The 25,512-nt window shown below is 60.7% G+C and overlaps 1 protein-coding gene across 6 annotated transcripts in view; it reads left to right on the forward strand.

Moving 5' to 3' along the window:
• LRCH4 (leucine rich repeats and calponin homology domain containing 4) overlaps positions 1 to 25,512 on the forward strand; it is a 41,708-nt gene that overhangs the window by 11,166 nt on the left and 5,030 nt on the right. For 2 of the 6 annotated variants that reach the window (XM_065570469.1, XM_065570467.1), the window contains exons 2-15: positions 15,326 to 15,470; positions 15,556 to 15,682; positions 16,581 to 16,686; positions 17,045 to 17,181; positions 17,460 to 17,578; positions 17,966 to 18,062; positions 19,084 to 19,171; positions 19,352 to 19,452; positions 20,227 to 20,294; positions 21,040 to 21,243; positions 24,264 to 24,389; positions 24,467 to 24,526; positions 24,856 to 24,904; positions 24,995 to 25,058. In XM_065570469.1, coding sequence (XP_065426541.1) covers positions 15,326 to 15,470; positions 15,556 to 15,682; positions 16,581 to 16,686; positions 17,045 to 17,181; positions 17,460 to 17,578; positions 17,966 to 18,062; positions 19,084 to 19,171; positions 19,352 to 19,452; positions 20,227 to 20,294; positions 21,040 to 21,243; positions 24,264 to 24,389; positions 24,467 to 24,526; positions 24,856 to 24,904; positions 24,995 to 25,058 — 1,491 coding nt within the window. The remainder of the gene's footprint in view (positions 1 to 15,325; positions 15,471 to 15,555; positions 15,683 to 16,580; positions 16,687 to 17,044; positions 17,182 to 17,459; positions 17,579 to 17,965; positions 18,063 to 19,083; positions 19,172 to 19,351; positions 19,453 to 20,226; positions 20,295 to 21,039; positions 21,244 to 24,263; positions 24,390 to 24,466; positions 24,527 to 24,855; positions 24,905 to 24,994; positions 25,059 to 25,512) is intronic. The other 4 variants (XM_065570472.1, XM_065570471.1, XM_065570468.1 and 1 more) reach the window with 3 other exon arrangements.

A 25,512-nucleotide genomic window follows, 5' to 3' on the forward strand; every position in this document is an offset into this window, starting at 1 on the left:
CTTGGCCCAGGAAACTGAACAAAGGAGAGGAGGAGCAGAGGGGAGAGTGGGGGAAAAGCCTGCTGGAGGGTTTTGGTTTTAGTTTCCTGTTTTGGGCTGGGTGGTGCAACGCAGGGAACCCCAAGCTGGGGTCTAAGCTCCCTGAACCCCCCCCAGAAGAACTTGATTGGGGGGTCCTGGTTGTACCTACAAGCCCTGCTGTAGACTGCGTTCCTACTGTCCAATAAACCCTCCGCTTTACTGGCTGGCTGAGAGTCCCGGTGAATCCCAGGAAGAGGGGTGCAGGGCCCTGACTCCCCCCCACTCAGTGACAGGCGGCGCTTACGGGAGCAGCGGGAATCCAATCTGTGGCTATTTTTAGGTGGGTCTGTAGCGCGGGGTGGGGGGGCGCAGGGGAGGTGTCACTTCAAACACAGAACACCCGCCCCCTCAGCTGTTCGCCTGGCCAGTCTGGCCTGGACCCAGCCGCTTTAACTGTTTGTTCTCCCCTCGCGTGGGGCTCTGAGTGAGAGGCTCTGGGGGTGGGGAATCCGGCCCCTGCCTTCCCGGCAGCCAGGAGGGGCCTGCACTTGCCGGCGGGTTATTTCTGGTGCAGCAGAATGTCTCACCTGCGGCTCCCCCCGAGTGGAATGCGGAGGGAGCTGCCCCCGTCAGCCGAGAAGGGGAACATCTGCTTTGTATTTTTAGCCGGAGGCTGACGTTTCCGCCGATCCGGCCCCGCTGCCTCCCCCCGGGTGTCTTCAGTCGGACAACGTCGCCTGGGAGACCCTCCCCCAAAGGGGTCACTTGGGAAGCTGGGGGGTGTTGTTAATACCCAAGGCAGTGGGGCGTCTGACGAAATCCTCCACGCCTGCACTCCCACTTCTTCTGTGCCCAAGAAGCCTGGTCTCTCATGACTCCTCCGCCACACCTGGTCTGCACCTGATCACTTAGCCCTTGTGTCTGCAAACAGGGACACCCTGCCCACGGAGCTTAGCTCTGACTTCCCATGGGTGGGGCCTTCGCTGTCCCCAATCATCTGTACTCCAAAAGGGGGCTTAATTGCACCAGAGAGGGAGCGCTTGGTATGCACCCAGGAGAGGAAAGGTGGTCCTGCAGGTAGGGGGCTGGCTGGATTTCAGTGGGGCCTGTTCCCCCCCCCCCCCCACTGAAATAAATATCCGTATTTATTTTGCAGCATTTCCCCCCACCCTTGCCCCCATTTTTATCAACTGTTAAATTTTCAGAATTGCGGGAAATTGTGAGGGGTCTCGGGTCAGATAATACTGATTTAACGGCAGGAGACGCCGATTCCAAAAGCTACAACGCGAGCCATCGGCATCAACCGGCAAACCAGACACAGGCACTAGCCTGCCGTCAGATGCCAGCAAACCCTCCAGCGGCGCGTGGCTCGGATCTTTAGCCGCGGCGGTGAAATCGGGGTTTACCGGTAAAAATCTAACCCTTCCGAGCCAGGGGGTGTTTTAGCCATTCTGGAAGAACTCCCCATCTGGACGCCAGTTCTGGAGATAGGTGCCCGGGGAGGCTGCGGATCCAGGAGCTATTCTGGGACGAAATCACGTACTTTGGTAGAGAGGGTCCCTCGGGGGGGTCTGTTTCCTCGGCCAAGTCTTTAGATCTGTCGAGGAGTTTCAAGTGCAGGCCGCCTCCACTTCCTGCCTCGCACGGGAGCTGCAGCTGTGGCCCGACGGCTGTGTGTTTACACAGTCTGCGCTCCCGCCGCCGGGCTGGGGCGTCCCCGGATGGCTCTGTGCTCCGGAGATGGAGGGAGAACCCTGGGAGGCGTAGCTCTCCATAAAGGAAGGGGAATTGTTTGCTCTCTCAGCCCCTGATCTCTGGGTCTGTGCAGCCTCACGGGGTCCCTTTGCCGCACCCTCACAGGGATCCGGCTGGGGCAGGTGGCCCTTGGGGTGGCGTTCCAGCTGCGTTCCGTCCCTGCGTTTCCTCCTCCTTGGGATCCCCGCGTTTCTCAGGCGCTCAGCTGGAGAGCCCGGAAAGAGAGTGCTTTGTTTTCCCACCCAACCTCGGGCAGGGTCTGTCTCTCGCCGTGTGTCTGGGCAGCGCCTGGCACGACGGGCCCTGATCCCAGCTGGGGCAGGGTCTGTCTCTCGCCGTGTGTCTGGGCAGCGCCTAGCACAACGGGCCCTGATCTCAGCTGGGGCAGGGTCTGTCTCTCGCTGTGTGTCTGGGCAGCCCCTGGCACGACGGGGTCTGATCTCAGCTGGGGCAGGGTCTGTCTCTCGCCGTGTGTCTGGGCAGCACCTGGCATAACGGGGCCTGATCTCAGCTGGGGCAGGGTCTGTCTCTCACCGTGTGTCTGGGCAGCACCTGGCACGACGGGGTCTGATCTCAGCTGGGGCAGGGTCTGTCTCTCACCGTGTGTCTGGGCAGCACCTGGCACGACGGGGTCTGATCTCAGCTGGGGCAGGGTCTGTCTCTCACCGTGTGTCTGGGCAGCCCCTGGCACGACGGGGTCTGATCTCAGCTGGGGCAGGGTCTGTCTCTCGCTGTGTGTCTGGGCAGCCCCTGGCACGACGGGGTCTGATCTCAGCTGGGGCAGGGTCTGTCTCTCGCTGTGTGTCTGGGCAGCCCCTGGCACGACGGGCCCTGATCTCAGCTGGGGCAGGGTCTGTCTCTCGCTGTGTGTCTGGGCAGCGCCTGGCACGACGGGCCCTGATCTCAGCTGGGGCAGGGTCTGTCTCTCGCTGTGTGTCTGGGCAGCCCCTGGCACGACGGGGTCTGATCTCAGCTGGGGCAGGGTCTGTCTCTCGCCGTGTGTCTGGGCAGCACCTGGCACGACGGGGTCTGATCTCAGCTGGGGCAGGGTCTGTCTCTCACCGTGTGTCTGGGCAGCACCTGGCACGACGGGGTCTGATCTCAGCTGGGGCAGGGTCTGTCTCTCACCGTGTGTCTGGGCAGCGCCTGGCACGACAGGGCCCTGGTTCCAGTTAATGTGTAAACACATGGCCCCAGCGCTGGAGGGGTGAATGGACAGGCTCTGATATGCTGGGAACAGATCCCCTCGCAGTTTGTGAGGAGACTCGCATGTCACGGCAGTCCCCGGGTTGCACTGATCTGTGGGGAAATGGCGCGGTGTTGGTGTGGGCTGTCACATGGCCCCATTTCCCTCTTCCTCGCAGACTTTAATCAGCTGCTCCCATGTCCTGTGACCTTTCATCCTCGTCTCTGGATGGTGCCCGGTCCCTTGGGCGGGGAGAAGGCGTCTCTCCCTGAAAGGCCGGGTGGGATGGCGTCGAGAGACGGCCAATCCACCTCTGCCCGGGGGCGTTTGGGCCCAGGTTACTGCCAGCGGTGCCCTGTTTCCCACGGGAAAGCGGTTGGCTTCATCCTTCCCGCCTTGTCCTGCTTTTCCGCTGCAGTTTGTGGCTCTTCTCTGCCCCTCTCGGATTTTTCCAGTGTCTCCTTTTAGAACTTTGTTCATTTCAGCCCCGAGAGAGCCAGTGCCCAGCACTGATCCTTGTCAGTGTCTTGCTGGAACGGCTCTTCTCCTGCCAGAGGTTCGCGCACTCTGTGCCAAGTTCAATACCCTCTCGGCAGCTTGGCTGGGCCCCTCTGGGTCGCGCGGTCGACAAAACATTTACCCTGCGGCCCAAGGCCTGCGTGTGTGTGCAGGGCAATGGCTTCTCTCGTGAGCTCTGGGCTGGCCTCCCGCCAGCTGCTCGCAGCCCCAGCCACTTGGAAACAGCCGGGCCTCGTTCAGGGAGCGGTGCACCGCGGGGACAGCGCTGGAGCTGCTGCTCGTCCTCCTCCGTCCTGGGGTTAGGGGAGAGCCCAGGAGCCCTGCTGGGATCAGGACCCCTGTTGTGCCAGGCACTGTACAGACCCTCCTGACTGAGATTGGGGCCCCCCCATTGTGCCAGGCACTGTACAGACCCTCCTGACTGAGACTGGGGGCCCCCCATTGTGCCAGATACTGTACAGACTCTCCCGACTGAGATCAGGGGGCCCCCCATTGTGCCAGATACTGTACAGACTCCCCCGACTGAGATTCGGGGGCCCCCTATTGTGCCAGGTACTGTACGGACCTCCCTGACATAGATCAGAGCCCCCCATGGTGCCAGGTACTGTACGGACCCCCCAACTGAGATTGAGGGCCCCCCATGGTGCCGGGCGCTGCGCAGAGCTCTGTGATGGAGATCAGGGCCCCCCATTGTGCCAGGTACTGTATGGACCTCCCCTGACTGGGACTGGGGGGGCCCCATTGTGCTAGGTACTGCACAGACCCCCCTGACTGAGATTGGGGTCCCCCCATTGGGCCGGGTGCTGCACAGACCCTCAAGAAGAGCCCTGCCTGGCCCGGAAGAGCTCTGAGTCCCGAATATGAGAGGGAAACAGGAAGGGTCATTTCCCCGCCCCCCGCAACCCTCCAAGGGACCCGCGTGGTGGCGTCAGGCCAGACCAAAAGGTGTTTGGGTGCCGAAATGTGCCAATCGCAGCCTTGCATCAGCCCTGTGATCCTCCCGTCTGAGCTCCTGCATCCTCCCGCTCGCACCAGTGCAGAGCAGGGGAAACCCTTGGATTTAAACATGGCCAGGGACCATGCCACCTTGTCCCCACGATTCGTCCCCCTCGCTGGTCAAACCGCGGGGGGGGCTTCTTTCCAGGCGGCTTTGTCCAGCCTCGACTCCCAGCCGCTCGCCTGGGACGACTAATCCTTCTTCCGTTCCGCCTCGTCCCCCGTCGTCCCCCCCCCCCCCCCCCCCCGCTCCTGCCAGGTAAAAAAACCCGGAACTCCTGGTACAAGATCATCATTCAAACCTGTATTCGAAACTTGCTGAAATTCTCTTTGCAACAAGCGCCAGAGCAAATTGCACAATTTGGCCTTAAAGGGTGCCGGATTTGTAATGCCTGTAAAAAGTAATCCCTGGTGATGACACAGCACAATTTATTGCTGAGCTCTGTGACTTTATCCTCACACACAACTATTTCAAATTGGGTGACAATATATACCTCCAGACCAGTGGCACCGCTATGGGCACCGCACGGCCCCACAATATGCCAACATTTTTATGGCTGACCTGGAACAACGCTTCCTCAGCTCTCGTCCACTCACGCCCCTTCTCTACCTACGCTATATTGATGACATCTTCATCATCTGGACCCATGGGAAGAGGACCCTGGAAGAATTCCACCATGATTTCAACAGCTTCCACCCCACCATCAACCTCAGCCTGGACCAATCTACACGGGAGGTCCACTTCCTGGACACCACCGTACAAATAAGCGATGGCCACATTAACACCACCCTATACCGAAAACCCACCGACCGCTACGCCTACCTTCATGCCTCCAGCTTCCACCCCGGTCACACCACACGATCCATCGTCTACAGCCAAGCACTGAGGTACAATCGCATCTGCTCCAACCCCTCAGACAGAGACCAACACCTACAAGATCTTCACCAAGCATTCTCAAAACTACGATACCCACACAAGGAAATAAAGAAACAAATCAACAGAGCCAGACGTGTACCCAGAAGCCTCCTGCTACAAGACAGGCCCAGAAGAGAAACCAACAGAACTCCACTGGCCATCACCTACAGTCCTCAGCTTAAACCTCTCCAACGCATCATCAGTGATCTACAACCCATCCTGGACAATGATCCCTCACTTTCACAGACCTTGGGAGGCAGGCCAGTCCTCGCCCACAGACAACCTGCCAACCTTAAGCATATTCTCACCAGCAACCACGCACCGCACCATAACAACTCTCACTCAGGAACCAACCCATGCAACAAACCTCGATGCCAACTCTACCCACATATCTACACCAGCAACACCATCACAGGACCTAACCAGATCAGCTACAACATCACCGGCTCATTCACCTGCACGTCCACCAATGTTATATATGCCATCATATGCCAGCAATGCCCCTCTTCTATGTACATTGGCCAAACTGGACAGTCACTACGCAAGAGGATAAATGGACACAAGTCAGATATCAGGAATGGCAATATACAAAAACCTGTAGGAGAACACTTCAACCTCCCTGGCCACACAATAGCAGATGTAAAGGTACCCATCTTACAGCAAAAAAACTTCAGGACCAGACTCCAAAGAGAAACTGCTGAGCTCCAGTTCATTTGCAAATTTGACACCATCAGATCAGGATTAAACAAAGACTGTGAATGGCTATCCAACTACAGAAACAGTTTCTCCTCCCTCGGTGTTCACACCTCAACTGCTAGCAGAGCACCTCACCCTCCCTGATTGAACTAACCTCGTTATCTCCACACTGATATATACCTGCCTCTGGAGATTTCCATTACTTGCATCTGAAGAAGTGAGGTTCTTCTTCGAGTGCTTGCTCATATCCATTCCATTAGGTGTGTGCGCGCCGCGTGCACGATCGTCGGAAGATTTTTACCCTAGCAACACCGGCGGGTCGGCTGTGGAGCCCCCTAGAGTGGCGCCTTCATGGCGCTGAATATATACCCCAGCCGACCCGGCGCCCCCTCAGTTCCTTCTTACCGCCCCTGACGGTCGTTGGAACTGTGGAGCGCTGCTTAGCTGTTCTCCACTTTCCCTAGCTTTATTGTTGTATCATAGTTGTAGTTATAGTTATAGTCTTAGAGTTTGTTGTAAGTTAGTTAAGTAGTTGTAAAGTTGTTCTAAATAGTCCAGGGGGTTAAGGGGGTCGTCTCCCCCCTTTCTCCCCCGGCCGCGGGGCCGGGCTCATGCCCAACGCTCCCGGCTTCAAGCTGTGCGCCTCCTGCGCTAAACCTATGCCCACGAGCGACCCGCACGAATCTTGTCTGAAGTGCCTGGGAGAGTCACACCAGACAGACAAGTGTAAAATCTGTAAGGCCTTTCGTCCGAGAACGAAGAAGGAGCGGGACTTTCGGCTCAGGCAACTTCTGATGGAGGCGGCTCTTAGCCCGGACGCTCCTTCCACGAGCAAGGCCCCGGCACCTAGCACCTCGGTGCGCAGTGCCCCGGCGGCACCGGCTGCGACGACCACGCGAGTGGCGTCAGACAAGCCTCCCCGGCACCGGACCTCGTCGGCACCGCAGACACAGCAAGTGCCTCGGCGCCGGTCCTTATCCCCAGGGCATAAAAAAGCCCATAAGACGGGGACATCAGTGCCGAAGACGCCAGCTCCCCCAGTGTCGGGGGTAGAGCCGCGTCCACCGGTGGAGCAACGGAAACAGTTGCCTCCGGCACCGTCGACTCCGGCGCAGAGGCCGTTGAGTCCGGTGCAAATAGCGTCTCCCCCCAGGCCGGCGGTGATACAGTGCCTCCCGTCGACTCCAGAGACCTTCGCGGCGGCGAGAGACTTAATAGCTCTCACGGAGCCGGCACCGCCTCAGCCACCGGCACCGACTGCACCGTTGACTCGCCCGGTCCAGTCGAAGGGGAAACCTGCTTTGATGCGCCCACCATCACAGGGGCTGGAACCTCGGCACCGGTCCAGGTCCCGAAGCAGGTCCCCACGCCGCTCGCAGTCCCGGCGCCGAATATCGTCTCGGCACCGGTCGTACTCGCGGCCAAGATCTACTTCGCGGCACCGCTCTACGTCTCGGCACCGCTATGATCGTCGGCACCGATCAACGTCGAGACGTAGTTCTCGGCACCGCTACGGTCGGCGCTCGACGTCGAGGGGTCGCTCCCGGCACCGGGCATACTCCAGGTCCTCGTCGAGGTCCAGATCCGACTCCCGGCACCGACGAGGTCATCGGCACCGGTCGCGGTCCCGGCACCGATCGCCGGCACCGCGCGGAGATAGATCATCTCCGGACCGGCACCGTGCGGCACCGCAGCCCACCGGGATGGTTTCATCTCTCTCGGCACCGCCATGGCCGTCTAGATCGGTGTCTCGCTCCTCGGAGGACTTGTCGAGATCGGCATACCCCCCTCAAGGGCGCGCCGATGAACAAAATTTCGGCCACTGGCAGGAGATGGCAGAGGACCAATCTCATGGACCATCTCACTGGTCGTTTTGGACCCCGTGGGCATACCACCAAGAACAAGGGGCTCCAATACCATCGACCTCTCGCTCGGGTCACTCGGTTAGAAGGGCCCCAGAATCCACCATCTCTCGGCCTCCGCCAGGAGGCATGGAGGCTTCGGTGTCCACGCCACCCGACACCAGGGACCCAAGTGCAGGTGATGCCCCGGCCCAAGAGCAAGGGGATCAGGACCCCCCCTTGGATCCGGTACCACCGGAGGCATCCTCTTCCTCCTCTCCGGACGAGGCAGTGGCGGGCACTTCATGTACGGGTCCCCCTCCGATAGATCTTCGGGCTCACCAGGATCTCCTGCGTAGGATGGCCCGTAATATGGACCTGCAGGCGGAGGAGATAGTGGAGGTGCACGACCCGATCGTGAACATCCTTGGAGCAGATGCCCCATCGAGGGTGGCGTTACCTCTGATCCGCACGATCCAATCGAATGCGGATACGATATGGCAAACTCCTGCCTCCATTCCACCCACAGCGAGAGGGGTGGAAAGAAAATACTTTGTCCCCTCTAAGGACTATGGGTACTTGTACACCCACCCCCAACCGTGCTCACTGGTGGTGGAATCAGTGAATGCACGAGAGCGCCACGGCCAGCAGGCTGCAGCGCCTAAATCAAAAGAGGCTAAGCGGCTCGACCTGTTTGGCCGTAAGGTCTACTCAGCCGGAGGGCTACAACTGAGAGCGGCGAACCAACAGGCGTTACTGAGCCGCTACAATTTCAACTCCTGGAACTCTATGGGGAAGTTTAAGGAGTTGATTCCCCAAGAGTCCAGGGAAGAGTTTGGAGCCATGGTAGAGGAGGGCAAGAAGGTGGCTCGGACCTCCTTGCAGGCCTCCTTGGACATTGCAGACTCAGCGGCGAGGACCCTGGCTTCGGGCATCGCTATGCGCAGGATCTCCTGGCTTCAGGTTTCGGGTTTGCCTCCGGAGCTGCAGCAAACCCTACAAGATCTGCCTTTTGAGGGGCATGGATTGTTCTCGGATAAGACGGATTCCCGCCTGCAGAGCCTCAAGGACTCGAGAACAATCATGCGCTCCCTGGGGATGCATGTTGTGGGCCCCCAGCGCAGGCCATTTAGGCCGCAACCTCAGCGCTTCTACCCCCCCCCGCCTCGTCAGAGACAAGACTCGGCCCGGAGGCGAGGGCGAGGTGGTAGAAGAAGGTGGACCGGCCCTCAACCCGGCCAGAACCAGGGGCCACCTCGACCACCTTCAGGCCCCAGGCAGAACTTTTGAAGGTGCGGTCGAGGACGGCGCCCCAGTCATCCCCCAGGATCCAGCCCCCTCCTTTCGGGATCGCCTCTCCCACTTCCACCGTGCTTGGTCCCTTATAACTTCGGACCGTTGGGTCCTCCGCACGGTGGAGAGGGGATACGCTATCCAGTTTTCTTCTATCCCCCCCTCCTCCCCCCCTTCCCCGTCCCTCTTCAGGGACCCTTCTCACGAGCAACTTCTTATACAGGAAGTTTCTACGCTCCTCGCTATGGGGGCCATAGAGGAGGTTCCAGTGGAATTAAGGGGCAGGGGATTCTACTCCCGTTATTTCCTCATCCCCAAGTCCAAAGGAGGTCTGCGACCCATCTTGGACTTGCGCGGACTCAACAAATTCGTAGTAAAGTTGAAGTTCCGCATGGTCTCTCTGGGGGCCATTATCCCTTCCCTCGATCCTGGAGACTGGTTCGCCGCCCTCGACATGAAAGACGCATACTTTCACATTGCTATTTACACGCCTCACAGACGCTTCCTGCGATTCGTGGTAAACAGGGTGCACTACCAATTTGCAGTCCTTCCCTTCGGCCTATCCTCGGCCCCACGGGTGTTCACGAAATGTATGGCTGTCGTGGCAGCGTACCTTCGTCGGCAAGGGATACAGGTGTTCCCGTACCTAGACGACTGGCTGGTACGCGGTCGCACCAAAGAACAAGTTCGCGATCACGTCCACATAATAGTGCGCACATTCAACAAGTTGGGTATCCTACTCAACAAGGACAAATCCACTCTAGAACCTACCCAGAGAATAGAATTCATCGGTGCGGTTCTAGACTCCAGACGCGCACAAGCCATCCTGCCAGACAATCGCTTTTGCACCATCACGAGCCTCATCCAAGGACTCAAGGCCTTCCCAACTACCACGGTGAGGTCATGCCTTACCCTGCTGGGTCACATGGCTTCCTGCACGTACGTAACCAGGCATGCCAGACTTCGGCTTCGCCCACTCCAGACCTGGGTGTCATCAATATACCGCCCACATCGGGACAGCCTGAATATGGTGGTCACAATCCCGAACTCGATCCTGACCTCCCTCACATGGTGGCTAGATCACAATGTGGTTTGCGAGGGGATGCCGTTTCACGCCCCACAACCCTCTCTGCACCTGGTCACAGACGCTTCATCTCTGGGTTGGGGCGCCCATCTCAACGAGCACCATACCCAGGGCCTGTGGACTGCACCTCAGCTAGCCCTACACATCAATGTTCGGGAACTGATGGCGGTGCGCCTGGCGTGCCAGGCATTTCTCAATCTCCTACGTGGCCGCTGTGTGTTAGTTCTCACCGACAACACCACGGCCATGTTTTACATCAACAAGCAAGGAGGAGCACGTTCGTCAATTCTATGCCAAGAGGCCATTCGCCTGTGGGACTTCTGCATCGCCCACTCAATCCATCTCACGGCATCGTTCCTCCCTGGAGTCCAGAACACTTTAGCGGACCGACTCAGCAGGTCCTTTCAAACGCACGAGTGGTCTATCCGTCCGGACATCATACATTCCGTCTTCCAGAAGTGGGGGTTTCCCCAGATAGACCTGTTTGCATCTCGAGACAACAGGAAGTGCCACGTGTTCTGCTCCCTGCAAGGTCGAGCCCCAGGCTCCCTCTCGGATGCGTTTCTCCTTACCTGGAAAGACCACCTGTTTTATGCCTTCCCTCCGTTTCCTCTGGTCCACAAGGTACTGCTCAAATTGCGCAGAGACCAGGCACAGGTGATTCTGATCGCTCCAGCGTGGCCGAGACAACATTGGTACACCACGCTGCTGGAACTCTCGGTTCAGACACCGATCCCGCTTCCGTTGTATCCGGATCTCATCACGCAGAACCACGGCCGGCTGCGTCACCCCGACCTGCAATCACTCCACCTCACGGCGTGGCTGCTCCATGGTTCACCCAGGCAGAGCAACAGTGTTCACACTCTGTCCAACAGATTCTGCTGAGCAGTAGGAAGCCTTCAACACGGACCACATACTTGGCCAAGTGGAAGCGGTTCTCCTGTTGGTGCGAGCAACGAGCCACGTCCCCATTGCACGCACCTATTCCTCTTATTTTGGAATATCTCCTCTCCCTAAAACAGCAGGGGTTGGCGATATCTTCAATTAGAGTTCACCTGGCCGCTATATCGGCCTTCCATCCAGGGGAACTCGCGTCCTCGGTATTCTCTAACCCGATGGTCGTTAGATTCCTCAAGGGCTTAGACCGGATGTACCCACAACAACGTCAGCCCGTTCCGACGTGGGACCTCAACCTGGTTCTCTCCAAGCTCACAGGTCCTCCATTCGAGCCACTGGCCACCTGTTCACTTCTGTACCTATCCTGGAAGACAGCCTTCCTCGTAGCCATCACCTCAGCAAGGCGCGTTTCTGAACTCAGGGCGCTTACATCCGAGCCCCCTTACACAGTTTTCCATAAGGATAAAGTGCAGCTTCGTCCACATCCTGCCTTTCTCCCTAAGGTGGTTTCTCCATTTCATATCAACCAGGATATATTTCTCCCGGTCTTTCACCCTAAACCACATGCTTCTCGCCAGGATCAACGTTTGCATTCTCTGGACGTACGCAGGGCCCTGGCCTTCTATATTGACCGCACAAGGCCCTTTAGAAAGACGACGCAACTCTTCGTTGCAGTGGCCGACCGAATGAAAGGCTCACCGGTCTCATCACAACGCCTATCCTCCTGGATTACGTCTTGCATCCGGACTTGCTACGACCTGGCAGGTGTCTCAGCACCCCACCTCACCGCTCACTCCACGAGGGCACAAGCTTCCTCGGCGGCTTTCCTGGCGCAAGTTCCGATCCAGGACATTTGTAGAGCTGCGGTTTGGTCGTCAGTCCACACGTTTACAGAACACTATGCACTAGTGCAGCAGTCCAGGGACGATGCTGCCTTTGGATCAGCGGTTTTGCACACAGCAATGTCTCACTCCGACCCCACCACCTAAGTTGGGCTTGGGAGTCACCTAATGGAATGGATATGAGCAAGCACTCGAAGAAGAAAAGACGGTTACTCACCGTTGTAACTGTTGTTCTTCGAGATGTGTTGCTCATATCCATTCCAAACCCGCCCTCCGTCCCCACTGTCGGAGTAGCCGGCAAGAAGGAACTGAGGGGGCGCCGGGTCGGCTGGGGTATATATTCAGCGCCATGAAGGCGCCACTCTAGGGGGCTCCACAGCCGACCCGCCGGTGTTGCTAGGGTAAAAATCTTCCGACGATCGTGCACGCGGCGCGCACACACCTAATGGAATGGATATGAGCAACACATCTCGAAGAACAACAGTTACAACGGTGAGTAACCGTCTTTTCTTACCCACGAAAGCTTATGCTCCCAATACTTCTGTTAGTCTCAAAGGTGCCACAGGCCCCTCTGTTGCTTTTTACAGATTCAGACTAACACGGCTGCCCCTCTGGTACTTGTAAAAAGTAAGTTGTTGTAAGAAGCTGGGAATTTTTTTAAACTGCCTAAGCCCCGTGTTTGGCACCTTGAGCTGGCCTGTTCCAGTTATGTCTATGGCAGGATTATGGCTGCTGTTTGCACGGCCGGCTAGCTCCTCTGTCTATCCAGGACGTCCCAGAACAACAACAACCTGGGCGGGGGGAGGTCTCTGCCTGGGCTGGAGCCGGTGTCCTGCACCAGGTGCGGTGCCGGGAGGACAAACACGGAGAGGAAAGAGAAGCTCTGACAAAACAATTAGCGATTTCCCCAAGAGGTAAATTGAGGCACGAGAGTTTTCCCGCTAATTCCCGCCGCAATTCACCCCCTCCTGCTATTACGGCAGGGGGAACCGCGGGATTCCAGTTCTGGCTCTAACCCGGATTCCTGGTATCACGGAGTGTGGGGGGGACACAAGGCCCTGCCCCCCCGGCTTCCTGCGATTCACCATGACTCTCAGCCAGCCAGTAAAGCAGAAGGTTGATTTAGACGACAGGAACACAGTCCAAGACAGGTCTTGCAGGCACAGACAACAGGACCCCCTCAGTTAGGTCCATCTTGGGGTCCCAGGGCCCCACAGCCCCGTTGGGGGTCAGAGCCCCGTCACCAGCCAGCTCTGAACTCTCCCTCTAGCCTTTGTTCAGTTTCCTGGGCCAAGGTGTCACCTGGCCTCTAACCCCTTCCTGGGTTCTCATGTTACATGCTCAGGTATCCCCCAATGCAGACTATCCTAGCCACACTCCCCTGTCAGCATTCACACACCACAGTAAGAACAGTCCCAGTTCGTCACACCTGGGTTCCTCCCCGGCTGGGCCGTGGCCTCTCTGCTCCCGGGAGCCAGGACTCCTGGGTTCCTCCCCGGCTGGGCCGTGGCCTCTCTGCTCCCCGGAGCCAGGACTCCTGGGTTCCTCCCCGGCTGGGCCGTGGCCTCTCTGCTCCCGGGAGCCAGGACTCCTGGGTTCCTCCCCGGCTGGGCCGTGGCCTCTCTGCTCCCCGGAGCCAGGACTCCTGGGTCTTGTTTACAGCGAGAGACTCACAGACCTTCCCCAAAGGCATCCAGTGCTGATCAGTGTGAATGAGTGAGGAAAAGTGAAACTATGTAACGTTTACAGAGATCTCGCCCCGTCCTCGCTTCCCTCAGGAATGGGCTGGCTCTGACTTCTCTGCGCGGGGGAGAGTTAAACGTGACCCTGCTCTTGGGCTGGAAGGCGAAATCTCTGCAAACACGATTCCAGCTGCAGGGTCCAGCTGTTTAAAGGGTTCCCACCCAATTCCTCCGCGCTCATGGCCATGAGTGGCATTTTCCTCCCAGCGCCCCTGGGCTCGGGCCGGGCCAGGTTGATTTACAGGAATTACACGGTGCATGTCCCCTCCACCTCCCTTCTGCCGGGGGTGCGCGGCCTCACGCCTGGGTTCTCTGGGAGGGCAGAACATAAGAACGGCCGTACCGGGTCAGACCAAAGGTCCATCTAGCCCAGTATCCTGCCTTCTGACAGTGGCCAATGCCAGGTGCCCCGGAGGAAGTGAACCAACAGGCAATGATCAAGTGATCTCTCTCCTGCCATCCATCTCCATCCTCTGACAGACAGAGGCTAGGGACACCATTCCTTACCCGTCCTGGCTAATAGCCATTAATGGACTTAACCACCATGAATGTATCCAGTTCTCTTTTAAACGCTGTTATAGTCCTAGCCTTCACAACCTCCTCAGGCAAGTTCCACAAGTTGACTGTGCGCTGCGTGAAGAAGAACTTCCTTGTATTTGTTTTAAACCTGCTGCCTATTAATTTCATTTGATAGCCCCTAGTTCTTGTATTATGGGAACAAATAAATAACTTTTCCTTATCCACTTTCTCCACATCACTCATGATTTTATATACCTCTATCATATCCCCCCTTAGTCTCCTCTTTTCCAAGCTGAAGAGTCCTAGCCTCTTTATTCTCTCCTCATATGGGACCCGTTCCAAACCCCTAATCATTTTAGTTGCCCTTTTCTGAACCTTTTCTAGTGCCAGTATATCTTTTTTGAGATGAGGAGACCACATCTGTACGCAGTATTCGAGATGTGGGCGTACCATCGATTTATATAAGGGCAATAAGATATTCTCCGTCTTATTCTCTATCCCCTTTTTAATGATTCCTAACATCCTGTTTGCTTTTTTGACCACCACTGCCCACTGCGTGGACATCTTCAGAGAACTATCCACGATGACTCCAAGATCTTTTTCCTGACTTGTTGTAGCTAAATTAGGCCCCATCATATTGTATGTATAGTTGGGGTTATTTTTTCCAATGTGTATTACTTTACATTTATCCACATTACATTTCATTTGCCATTTTGTTGTCCAATCACTTAGTTTTGTGAGATCTTTTTGAAGTTCTTCATAGTCTGCTTTGGACTTAACTATCTTGAGCAGTTTAGTATCATCTGCAAACTTTGCCACCTCACTGTTTACCCCTTTCTCCAGGGGGGTCTGGTGGTTAGAGCAGGGGTTGGAAGACAGGACACCTCTTCCTGGCTTGGCCACCCTGCCTCAGTTTCTCCTCCAATGAGCTCAGGGCCCCCCATTGCACTGGGCGCCCGGGAGCTCGGTGCAGGCGGCGGGGGGCGTCTAACAGCCTCCTCTCTCGTCCCATGCCCAGATCTCTCCCGGAACCGCTTTGCCGAAGTGCCTGAGGACGCCTGCCACCTGGTCTCCTTGGAGGGGCTGAGTTTGTACCACAACTGCCTGCGGACCATCCCGCCGGCCATCGCCAACCTGCAATCCCTCACCTATCTGAACCTCAGGTAACGGCCGGGCCAGGGGGGATCCAGCCTGACTCGCTCCTCCCGCGGTTCTAACGGCTCCTTCTCTCCCCCCCCCCCCCCCCAGTCGGAACCAGCTCACCTCCCTCCCGCCCTGCCTCTGCCGCCTGCCCCTCAAAGTCCTCGTTGCCAGTAACAACAAGCTGGGCTCGCTGCCCGACGAGACGGGCTCGCTCAGCAACCTGCGCCAGCTGGTGAGTGGGGCCGGGCCACCAGATCCCTCCCGCCGGGGCTGGGAGACCTCCAGGGAAAATCCGACACGGCAGGGGGCGCTCTCCCCCGGCAGGCGGGGCTGGTCCCAGGGCGGCGCTAGGGGGCGCTGTGGGGCAAGGAGCGGGGCGGGGTGGCTCAGCAGGGGGCGCTCTCCCCTGGCAGGCGGGGCTGGCCCCAGGGCGGCGCTAGGGGGCGCTGTGGGGCAGGGAGCGGGGCGGGGGCTCAGCAGGGGGCGCTCTCCCCCGGCAGGCGGGGCTGGTCCCAGGGCGGCGCTGTGGGGCGCTGTGGGGCAAGGAGCGGGGCGGGGGGGCTCAGCAGGGGGCGCTCTCCCCTGGCAGGCGGGGCTGGCCCCAGGGCGGCGCTAGGGGGCGCTGTGGGGCAGGGAGCGGGGTGTGGGGGGGCTCTGCAGGGGGCGCTCTCCCCTGGTAGGCGGGGCTGGTCCCAGGGCGGCGCTAGGGGGCGCTGTGGGGCAGGGAGCGGGGTGCGGGGGGGCTCTGCAGGGGGCGCTCTCCCCCGGCAGGCGGGGCTGGTCCCAGAGCGGCGCTAGGGGGCGCTGTGGGGCGGGGAGCAGGGCGGGGGGGCTCAGCAGGGGGCGCTCTCCCCAGGCAGGCGGGGCTGGTCACAGGGCAGTGCTAGGGGGTGCTGTGGGGCGGGGAGCGGGGCGGGGGGCTCAGCAGGGGGCGCTGCTGATGTACGGATGGGGGGGTGTCAGGGATTAGGCCAGGCCTTGCCACTCAAAGCTCCTCTGTCGCTCCTGCGCCAGTGCGAACCCAGGCATCCTGGCTCATCTCCAGCGCGGGTCATTCCATCGTGCCTCTCTTTCCTGCCCCCTCCCCCCCCGCCACCGACGCGCCTTGCTAAACCAACCTCCCCCCCCAGGACGTGAGCTGCAATGAACTCCAGTCCCTGCCGGCCAGCATGGGCCGGCTGGGGTCCCTGCGAGACCTGAGTGTGCGGAGGAACCAGCTAACTGCCCTGCCTGAAGGTCAATGCCCCTCTCCGTCTCTTTAAATCCCGGGGCAGGACCCCTTCCAGCCAATCGAATGCGGGGTGGGAACAGAAGCCACCAATCCCACGAGCCCAGTGAGCTGGTAGTTAAAGGGCCGGTGCGCGAATATCTTTCGGCCCTTTCTTCTTGTTCAAGCACCCTGGGAGCTGGGTCTGGGTCTTGATTCTAGCCCCACATCCCCTTGTGCTCACCACAGCCCCGATGCCCCAGTGCCAGGGGGTGTCAGGCGGGGCTGGGACTCCCCACAGATCCCCCCCCCCCCTTCTGGACATGGGGCAGCTGGGATTTTTCCAAGGGCCCCTGCCGCGCTCACCGGGCTCCTCTGCCGCTCCAGAGCTGTCGGAACTGCCCCTGGTCCGCCTGGATTTCTCCTGCAACCGGGTCGCCCGCATCCCCGTCTGCTACCGGCACCTCCGGCATCTGCAGACCATCCTGCTGGACAATAACCCCCTCCAGTCGCCGCCTGCGCAGGTGAGCCGGGGCGGGGCCCAGGGCGCAGCGGGCTGGAAGGAAACTGACCCGGGGAAGGAGGGTGGGGGGAGGAGGGGGGAGGCGGTAAAGCTGGACCCATCCCGATGGGCAACGAGGCACCGATTTTCCACAGTGCAGGTGACTAACATGGGACCGGCCGGTGCGATGCCAGAGTCAGATCCGATAGGTCCTTCCGGCCAGTGACTCAGTAAAGGGGCAGGGGCTCTCCCCGCCTCAGCCCAGCCCTAACGAGCCCCCCACTCCCTCTCTCGCCCCAGATCTGCCTGAAAGGCAAAATCCACATCTTCAAATACCTCAACCTGGAAGCCTGCAGCAAAACGGGGCCTGACCTGGCCGACTTCGCCCGGGCCAGCCGGCCCACCGGCTTCGGCACCTGGTAAGGGAGCTTCACCGGGGCAGGGGGACCTGGGATCGCCCCGGCTTGTCCGGCCCCCGCGTGGCAGCCCAGTGGTGCTGGGCATTGTGGATTCTGTTCCCACCGCTTGCCCCTCAAGCAGATAGAAACCAATGGGCTCCCCCACCTCTGGGAGCCAGGACTCCTGGGTTCTCTCCCCAGCTCTGGGAGGGGAGTGGGGGCTGATGGGTTAAAGCAGGGGGGGCTGGGAGCCCAGACTTCTGGGTTCTATTTCTAGATCTGCCCCTTTCTTGAGAGCTTGGGGAGGAAGTGCCAAGTTCAGTCACTCCCCTGCTCTGTACTGGGCTGATCTCAGGCTCTGGGCTGGTTTGTGAAGTACCTTCTCCGGCACCTCTCTCTGCCCCTCAGCCTCTCCGACGAGTTCTACCCTGGCCGGCAGTACGGCGGCTTGGATTCGGGCTTCAACAGCGTCGACAGCGGCAGCAAGCGGTGGTCTGGGAACGAGGTATGGACCGTGCGGCCCGCAGCCAAGTGCTGCTCTCCCGGGAGCTGGTGCCATCCGGAGCACGCAGGGCAGCGACGGCCCCCCCTTCCTAGCCCTGGGCGATGGGCAGTGGGTCAGGGGTCTACATTCCAAGGCGATGCCAGCATTGCGTGGGAGCCGGCGGACTGCAAAGACGGGCTGGATGGGAGACTAGGGGTGCTGGCCTGGGGGGGGTCACAGCTTGTTAGGTGCTGCTCTGGGTCAGTTTCCCTTGTGTTGGTCAGTTTCACATACTGCCGTCGGTCCCTTTCACCGGCGCCGGGCGCGGATCGGTCGGTTTCACGTACCGGCGTCAGTCCCTTTCACCGGCGCAGATCAGTCAGTTGTGCGGGTTGGTCAGTTTCACGTACTGGCGTCAGTCCCTTTCACCCGCGCAGATCGGTCAGTTGTGCGGGTTGGTCAGTTTCACGTACCGGCATCGGTCCCTTTCACCCGTGCCGGGCGCGGATCGGTCAGTTTCACGTACCGGCGTCGGTCCCTTTCACCCGCGCCGGGCGCGGATCGGTCGGTTTCATGTACCGGCGTCGGTCCCTTTCACCCGCGCCGGGCGCGGATCGGTCGGTTTCACGTACCGGCGTCGGTCCCTTTCACCCGCGCCGGGCGCGGATCGGTCGGTTTCATGTACCGGCGTCGGTCCCTTTCACCCGCGCCGGGCGCAGATCGGTCGGTTTCATGTACCGGCGTCGGTCCCTTTCACCCGCGCCGGGCGCGGATCGGTCGGTTTCATGTACCGGCGTCGGTCCCTTTCACCCGCGCCGGGCGCAGATCGGTCGGTTTCACGTACCGGCGTCGGTCCCTTTCACCCGCGCCGTGTGCGGATCGGTCGGTTTCACGTACCGGCGGCGGTCCCTTTCACCCGCGCCGTGTGCGGATCGGTCGGTTTCACGTACCGGCGGCGGTCCCTTTCACCCGCGCCGGGCAGGCCCAGTGTCCGACCCCCTCTGTGCCCCCCGAGAGTCACCCGCCCCCTCTGCTTTCTCAGTCCACAGACGAGTTCTCCGACCTGTCGTTCCGCATCGCAGAGCTGGTGCGTGATCCCCGCCAGCTGAAGGAGAAGCGGGACCGGGCAGGTGAGCAGGGTCTGGGGCCCCAGCGTTACCCGCGGGGAGGTGCCTGCCGCAGCCAAAGGGGAAATCAGCTGCTGGCCTCTCCTGCCAGTGACAGCTCTGCCGTGCCAGGCAGCCCCCACCCCCCGTGTGCTGGGCTTCGCTGGGCGCGGAGCGGCCCCGCTGACGCTTTCCTCCCCGCAGCCAACGGAGAGCTGGAGCAGATCGACTTCATCGACAGCAGCGTGGAGGAGGAGGAGGCGGGCAAGCTGGAGAGCAGCTCGCAGGCCGCGGCCCCGACGGAGGTGAGCGGGGGGGCGGGAAGACTACAACTCCCAGGATGCAGTGCTCCACTGTGGGCCTGTTGGCTGCCCTGTAGGGGGCGGGGGGAAGAACTGACCCAGGGCAGAGAGAGGTATCGCACTGGACCCAAAATGGGGTCGTGACCCTGCCCCCGGACCCAAGAGAATTTAGGGATTCTGGCAAATATTTGAACCCTGAAATCTCTTGCTCGGGCGCCGCTGCCGCACTGCCTCGTGGGAGTTGTGTTTCGCTTGCCTCACGCCTCCCATTCTCCTCTATGCGCCAGTCTCCCTAGTCGGACTGCGTCTCCCATGGTGCACCACGGTCTGGCCTCAGGGTGAGGGAAGCAGTTGCATCATGGGAGATGTAGTTTAGAAACCACAAGCCTCCTTTCCCTCTGTGGACTGGACTCATCTCCCATGGTGCACTCTGGTCTGGCCTCAGAGTGAGGCACTTGCATCCTGGGAGTCCCTGGCCATGGTGCATCCTGGGAGATGTAGTTTTGAGGGTTAGTTCCGGCTCAGGCCCACTGCTTCTGCCAGCTGGGGGCACAGCTGTGGGGCAGGGCCGTGCCCAAGCGGGGAGGGGCTGCCTCAGCCTTCAAGCGGGACCCATGCCAGGCTGCCCGGGGTGTGGGTGGGCTGGGCTTGCATAGCTGCCACAACACAGCAGCAAAGGAAACTGGGCATTGGGCCTGGAGGGTTAGAGGGGGGGGCTGGGAGCCAGGACTCCTGGGTTCTCTCCCTAATCCTTTCCCTCTTGCCTTCTGTCCCCAGGAGAAGCGGAAAGCAGAGAGGAGCCTTCCCCAGAGAGCCGATGTCGGGGAGAAGGTGTCGAACAGCAGGTGAGCAGTAGCTGGTTAGCGCCTGTTGTGTGACAGGCGAGGGGTCCCCATATAACTGGCCGCCCCGCCCCAGAGGTGGCTGCATCTCAGCTCCGGGCGAGGGGTTCCTGGGTAACCGGCCGCCCTGCCGCAGAGGTGGCTGCATCTCAGCGCCAGGCGAGGGGTCCCCATATAACCAGCTGCCCCACCCCAGAGGTGGGCGCATCTCAGCACCGGGCGAGGGGTCCCCGGTATCATGGAGTGTGGGGGGGACACAAGGCCCTGCCCCCCCAGCTTCCTGTGATTCACCATGACTCTCAGCCAGCCAGTAAAGCACAGAAGGTTTATTAGACGACAGGAATACAGTCCAAGACAGGTCTTGCAGGCACAGACAACAGGATGCCCCCCCCAATTAGCTGCATCTTGGGGTTTTACCCTGGCCACCCTCCGGAAAGGCTCCTCTCTGCTGGGCAAGGGTCCTAAAGCTGTTTTCCCCTTGTCCCAGGCCTTCCTCCCCCTCTGACAGGGGTCACAGGATCCGCAGTACTGTCGGACAGTAACAGAGACCCCAGGCCAGTAAAAGCTCCGTAGCAGCCTCTGCTGGGTACGCCAGGTTCCCTGGTGCCCTGAGAGGGGAATGTCATGGGCCCGGCACAGCAGCTGGCGGCGATACTTCTGGGGTACCACCAGCTGCCTCCTGATCCCCCCCTGACTCCATTTTCCCTGGGGGAGCCCATTCTCGGTACAGGAACCCCTTCTCCCACAGGAACCTGTTCCGGCCACCTCTCCCCATGGTCTGTACCGCATTGAGGTCGGCCAGGTCCCTTATCTTCCGCAAGGAGGGATCTCTCTGCACCTCGGCCTGGAACTCAGCAGCTGGGACAGGGATGGCCACCTGCTCTTTCTCGCCCGCTGGGTCTGAAGCTGCAGCCTCCCTGAGCCGTGTCCCTGGGCGTTCCCTCCCCACCAGGTTAGGGTCCTGCGCCTCGGGCAAGGCACCCTCCCCAAGGCCAGGGCGCAGTGCCCCTCGCCGGCTCTGACTGCGGGTCACAACCAGGGCACCCTGGGGGTTGCTTGGCCAGTCCTCCAGGTCCCCCCCCCATCAACACCTCATTGGGCAAATACGGGTGTACCCCCACGTCCTTGGGGCCCTCCTTGGCCCCCCACTTCAGGTGCACCCTCGCCACAGGCACCTTGAATGGGGTCCCACCCACCCCCGTCACGGTCAGGTAGGTGTCGGGCACCACCCGATCTGGGGCCACCACCTCGGGCCGGGCCAGTGTCACCTCAGCGCCCGTGTCCCAGTATCCATTGACCTTCCTCCCATCCACCTTTAGGGGAACAAGGTACTCTCTCCGGAGGGACAGCCCCGCGCCCACCGTATAAACCAAAACCCTGAGTCTGGAGCATCCAGCCCCCCAGAGGGGCTGGCCTGGAGCTCTCCTCCCTCCTTAGCAGGTGGTACTCTGCCAGCCCCCCTTCCCTGGGAATGCTGCCCCTCGTCTGGCTGGGTCTCTACCCAGTCAACCCAATGTGGGTTCGGTCTGCTCAGTCTGTCCCTGAGCCTGGGGCACTGGGCCCGTATGTGGCCTCTCTGGCCACAGTGGTAGCAGCCCATGTCCCGTGGGTCCCCTCGAGCGGGTCGGATGGACCTGACGCTGGATGTTCCCCTTTGGTGGGGGTTCTCCCTATTTCCTCGCTGGGAGGTCCCATGGTGACTCTCGCTCTGCGTTGTGGTGGGACTGTTCCTTTGGGACTCCTCCCGGTTATCCCCTGCCCGACTGTTCACAAACTCGTCGGCCAGCTGGCCTGCGTGCTGCGGGTTCTCTGGCTTTTGGTCCATCAACCATCGCCTCAGGTCGGATGGGCACTGCTCATACACGTGCTCCAGTACGAATAGGTCAAGCAGGTCCTCTTTAGTTTGGGCCTCAGCTGTCCACTTGCGGGCATACCCCTGCGCCCGGTTGGCTAGTTGTAGGTATGTGACCTCACGGGTTTTACGCTGACTCCGGAACCTTTTCCGGTACATCTCAGGGGTCAGCCCAAACTCACGGAGCAGGGCCTTTTTGAACAGTTCGTAGTCCCCTGTCTCCGCCCCTTTCAGTCGGCTGTACACCTCCCTGGCTGTGGGGTCCAGTGAGGGGATGAGAAACTGGAGCCTGTCTGCAGGGTCAACCTGGAGCAGCTCGCAGGTATTCTCAAAGGCCGTCAGGAAGGTATCCATGTCCTCCCCCTCCTTACGCTGGGCCAGGAAGCACTTATCAAAGCTCTTTGCAGTCTTGGGTCCCCCCTCGCTCACCGCAGCCGGGGCCCCACTGCTCCTCGGCCTGGCCAGTTCCAGCTCATGCTGACGTTGGTCCCGCTCATGCTGACGTTGTTTCTCCTTCTCTTCCCGCTCCTGCTTCAGTTCTTGCTGCCTTAACTCGAGCTCTTCCCGTCTCATCTCCCTGTCACATTCCAGCCACATCCGCTCCCGGGATGGGGAGCTCTGCCGGGACGATCCCCTGCTGGCCACCGGGGTGACCCCGGTATTTGCTGGGCTTCCCCCAACCCCTCCCCTAGGTATAGGTAGGCAGGGTCTCGGGATGTCCTCGGCAGCAGTCTGACCCCTCCCAGCCATGTCAGGCCCCGGGGCCCACGCTGCATCCGCCGGGCGGCTTCCCTCAGGGACAGGGCTCGGTTCATCCAAACGATCCCTCTCCTCCAGCTGGGCAATGAGCTGTTCTTTGGTGGACCTCCCAGTGCGCAGCCCCCTCTGCCTGCACAGCTCCACCAGGTCGCTCTTAAGGCGTTTAGCATCCATCCTCCGGCTGGCCACTCGCCGGCCTGTGCTCTCCGCTTTCCACCGTTCCAGGGGGACCCCTCGTGTGCCAGCCCTTCTTCAGGTCACCCCCTCTCTGCCAGGGTCGAGCTGCAGACTCCTCCGCCCCGGGACCGCTCGCTGCGATCCCCCGGGGGACCCTGTTACTGCAACAGTCCTTCTCTCTGGTCACACACTCCCAGGGGTCAATCACCCCCTGAACCGTCTCTCTCTGACTCTTCATCCCACCTGGTCCCCGTCAATCCCCCTTCGTTTTACTGCTCCCCAGTCACTTACTGCAGGAAGCGCCGTCCATGGGGTGCAGTACATCCCACCTCTGCCACCAGTTGTCACGGAGTGTGGGGGGACTCAGGGCCCTGCCCCCCCGGCTTCCTGCGATTCACCGTGACTCTCAGCCAGCCAGTAAAGCAGAAGGTTTATTTAGACGACAGGAACACAGTCCAAGACAGGTCTTGCAGGCACAGACAACAGGACCCCCCCCCCGCCAATTAGCTGCATCTTGGGGTCCCAGGGCGCCCCAGCCCCCTTGGGAGGTCAGAGCCCCGTCTCCCTCCCAGCCCTTCCACCAGCCAGCTCTGAAACTCTCTCCCCAGCCTTTGTTCAGTTTCCTGGGCCAAGGTGTCACCTGGCCTCTAACCCCTTCCTGGGTTCTCATGTTACATGCTCAGGTATTCTCCCTCGGTCCGTCTCCCATCCCCCAGTGCAGACCGTCCTAGCCACACTCCCCTGCGACCTTCCCAGCCAACACTCCCCACTCAGTATTCACAGACCACATTAAGGACAGTCCCAGTTCGTCGTGTAACTGGCCGCCCCGCCCCAGAGGTGGCTGCATCTCAGCACCGGGCGAGGGGGTCCCTGTGTCACCAGCTGCCCTGCCCCAGAGGTGGCTGCATCTCAGCGCCAGGTGAGGGGTCCCCATATAATCAGCTGCCCCACCCCAGAGGTGGCTGCATCTCCGCGCCGGGCAAGGGATCCCTGTGTAACCAGCCACCCTGCCGCAGAGGGGCCGCGTCTCAGCACCAGGCAAGGGGTCTTAGCTGTCATTCAGCTGTAGTAGGTTGTTATCCTCTCGTCTGACATGCCCCCACACACACCCGTAGGGGAAACTAAGCTGCGGAGTGCTGGTCCGGGTTCTGCCCCCCACCAATGCCCCCAATCCCGCCCCACAGGCCCAGCCCTCCCCGGGAAGAGCCCCCCAGCGAGGAGCGGAGGCGTCCTGAGACGCTGCAGATCTGGCAGGAGAGGGAGCGGCAGCAGCAGGCGTTGCGGAGCCAGGCGCTGGAGAAGCGGGACAGGTACGTGGAGGGGGGGCGGGGCCGTGGGGGGGGGTCTCGGTCTCTGCCCCCCCTGACCCTCTCTGCGTCTCTTACAGCCTGCCGAGGATGGGGGCCAAAGGCAGCTTCGGCAGCGCGCAGGGCCCGGCGGCCAGCAAGTGAGACCCCTCCCCCCCCCGTGAGAAATCCCTCCCCTCTGTGCCCCCCCCAGGAGAGGTCCTCTGCCCCCCTCATTGGCAGGTTGCTCCTTTCTCCCCTGGGGCCTTGAAGCCCCATGGAGCTGCTGGGATTCAGGTGCCCCCCCCCCATATACGCTAGAGCTGCCTTGGGGCTGCTCTAACTCTATCACCCTCTGGAGGTGAGAGTGGCTAAGCGGTTCCCCTCCCCTCCCGGCCAGGATTGGGGGCCCTATCCCAGCGCGGGGGGCACTTCCCGCCCCCTCGGGTGCCCCGGAGCAGCCCCCTCACCTGGCTCTGTCTCCCCCCAGTGGTCTGTCGGAGAGCAGCAGCGTGCCCCGGAGGAAGCCGAGAACCCAGGTGAGAGGGGAGGGACTGGGGTCGGAAGGGGGGGGCGGATGGCGCCCCATGGGACTCAGGCTGACTTCCCCCCCGCCACGTCTGTTTCAGGTCACGGAGCAGCCGCCCGGCGTCCCCAGCCCAGCGTCCCCTGGGCAGATGTCCCGGCAGCAGGGTGAGTGCGGGAAGGGGGGTGCGGCCAGGAGAGGGGTAACGCTCGGGGGACCCGGGGGGAGGCCATGGCAGGAGACATATGGTCAGGGAGTGTCTGCAGGGAGGGGAGTGGGGGCTGGCGGGTCAGAGCAGGGGGGTTGGGAGCCAGGACTCCTGGGTTCTCTCCCCGGCTCTGGGAGGGGAGGGGGTCTGGTGGTTAGAGCAGGGGGTTGGGAGCCAGGACTCCTGGGTTCTCTCCCCAGCTCAGAGACGGGAGTGGGGTCTGCTGGTTAGAGCGGGGGGGTTGGGAGCCAGGACTCCTGGGTTCTCTCCCCGGCTCTGGGAGGGGAGGGGGTCTGGTGGTTAGAGCAGGGGGTTGGGAGCCAGGACTCCTGGGTTCTCTCCCCGGCTCTGGGAGGGGATTGGGGGCTGGGAGCCCGGACTCCTGGGTTCTCTCCTGGCTCTGGCATAGGACA

The sequence above is a fragment of the Chrysemys picta genome, chromosome 16 (assembly GCF_011386835.1).
Source record: "Chrysemys picta bellii isolate R12L10 chromosome 16, ASM1138683v2, whole genome shotgun sequence".
Taxonomy (NCBI): Eukaryota; Metazoa; Chordata; order Testudines; family Emydidae; genus Chrysemys; species Chrysemys picta.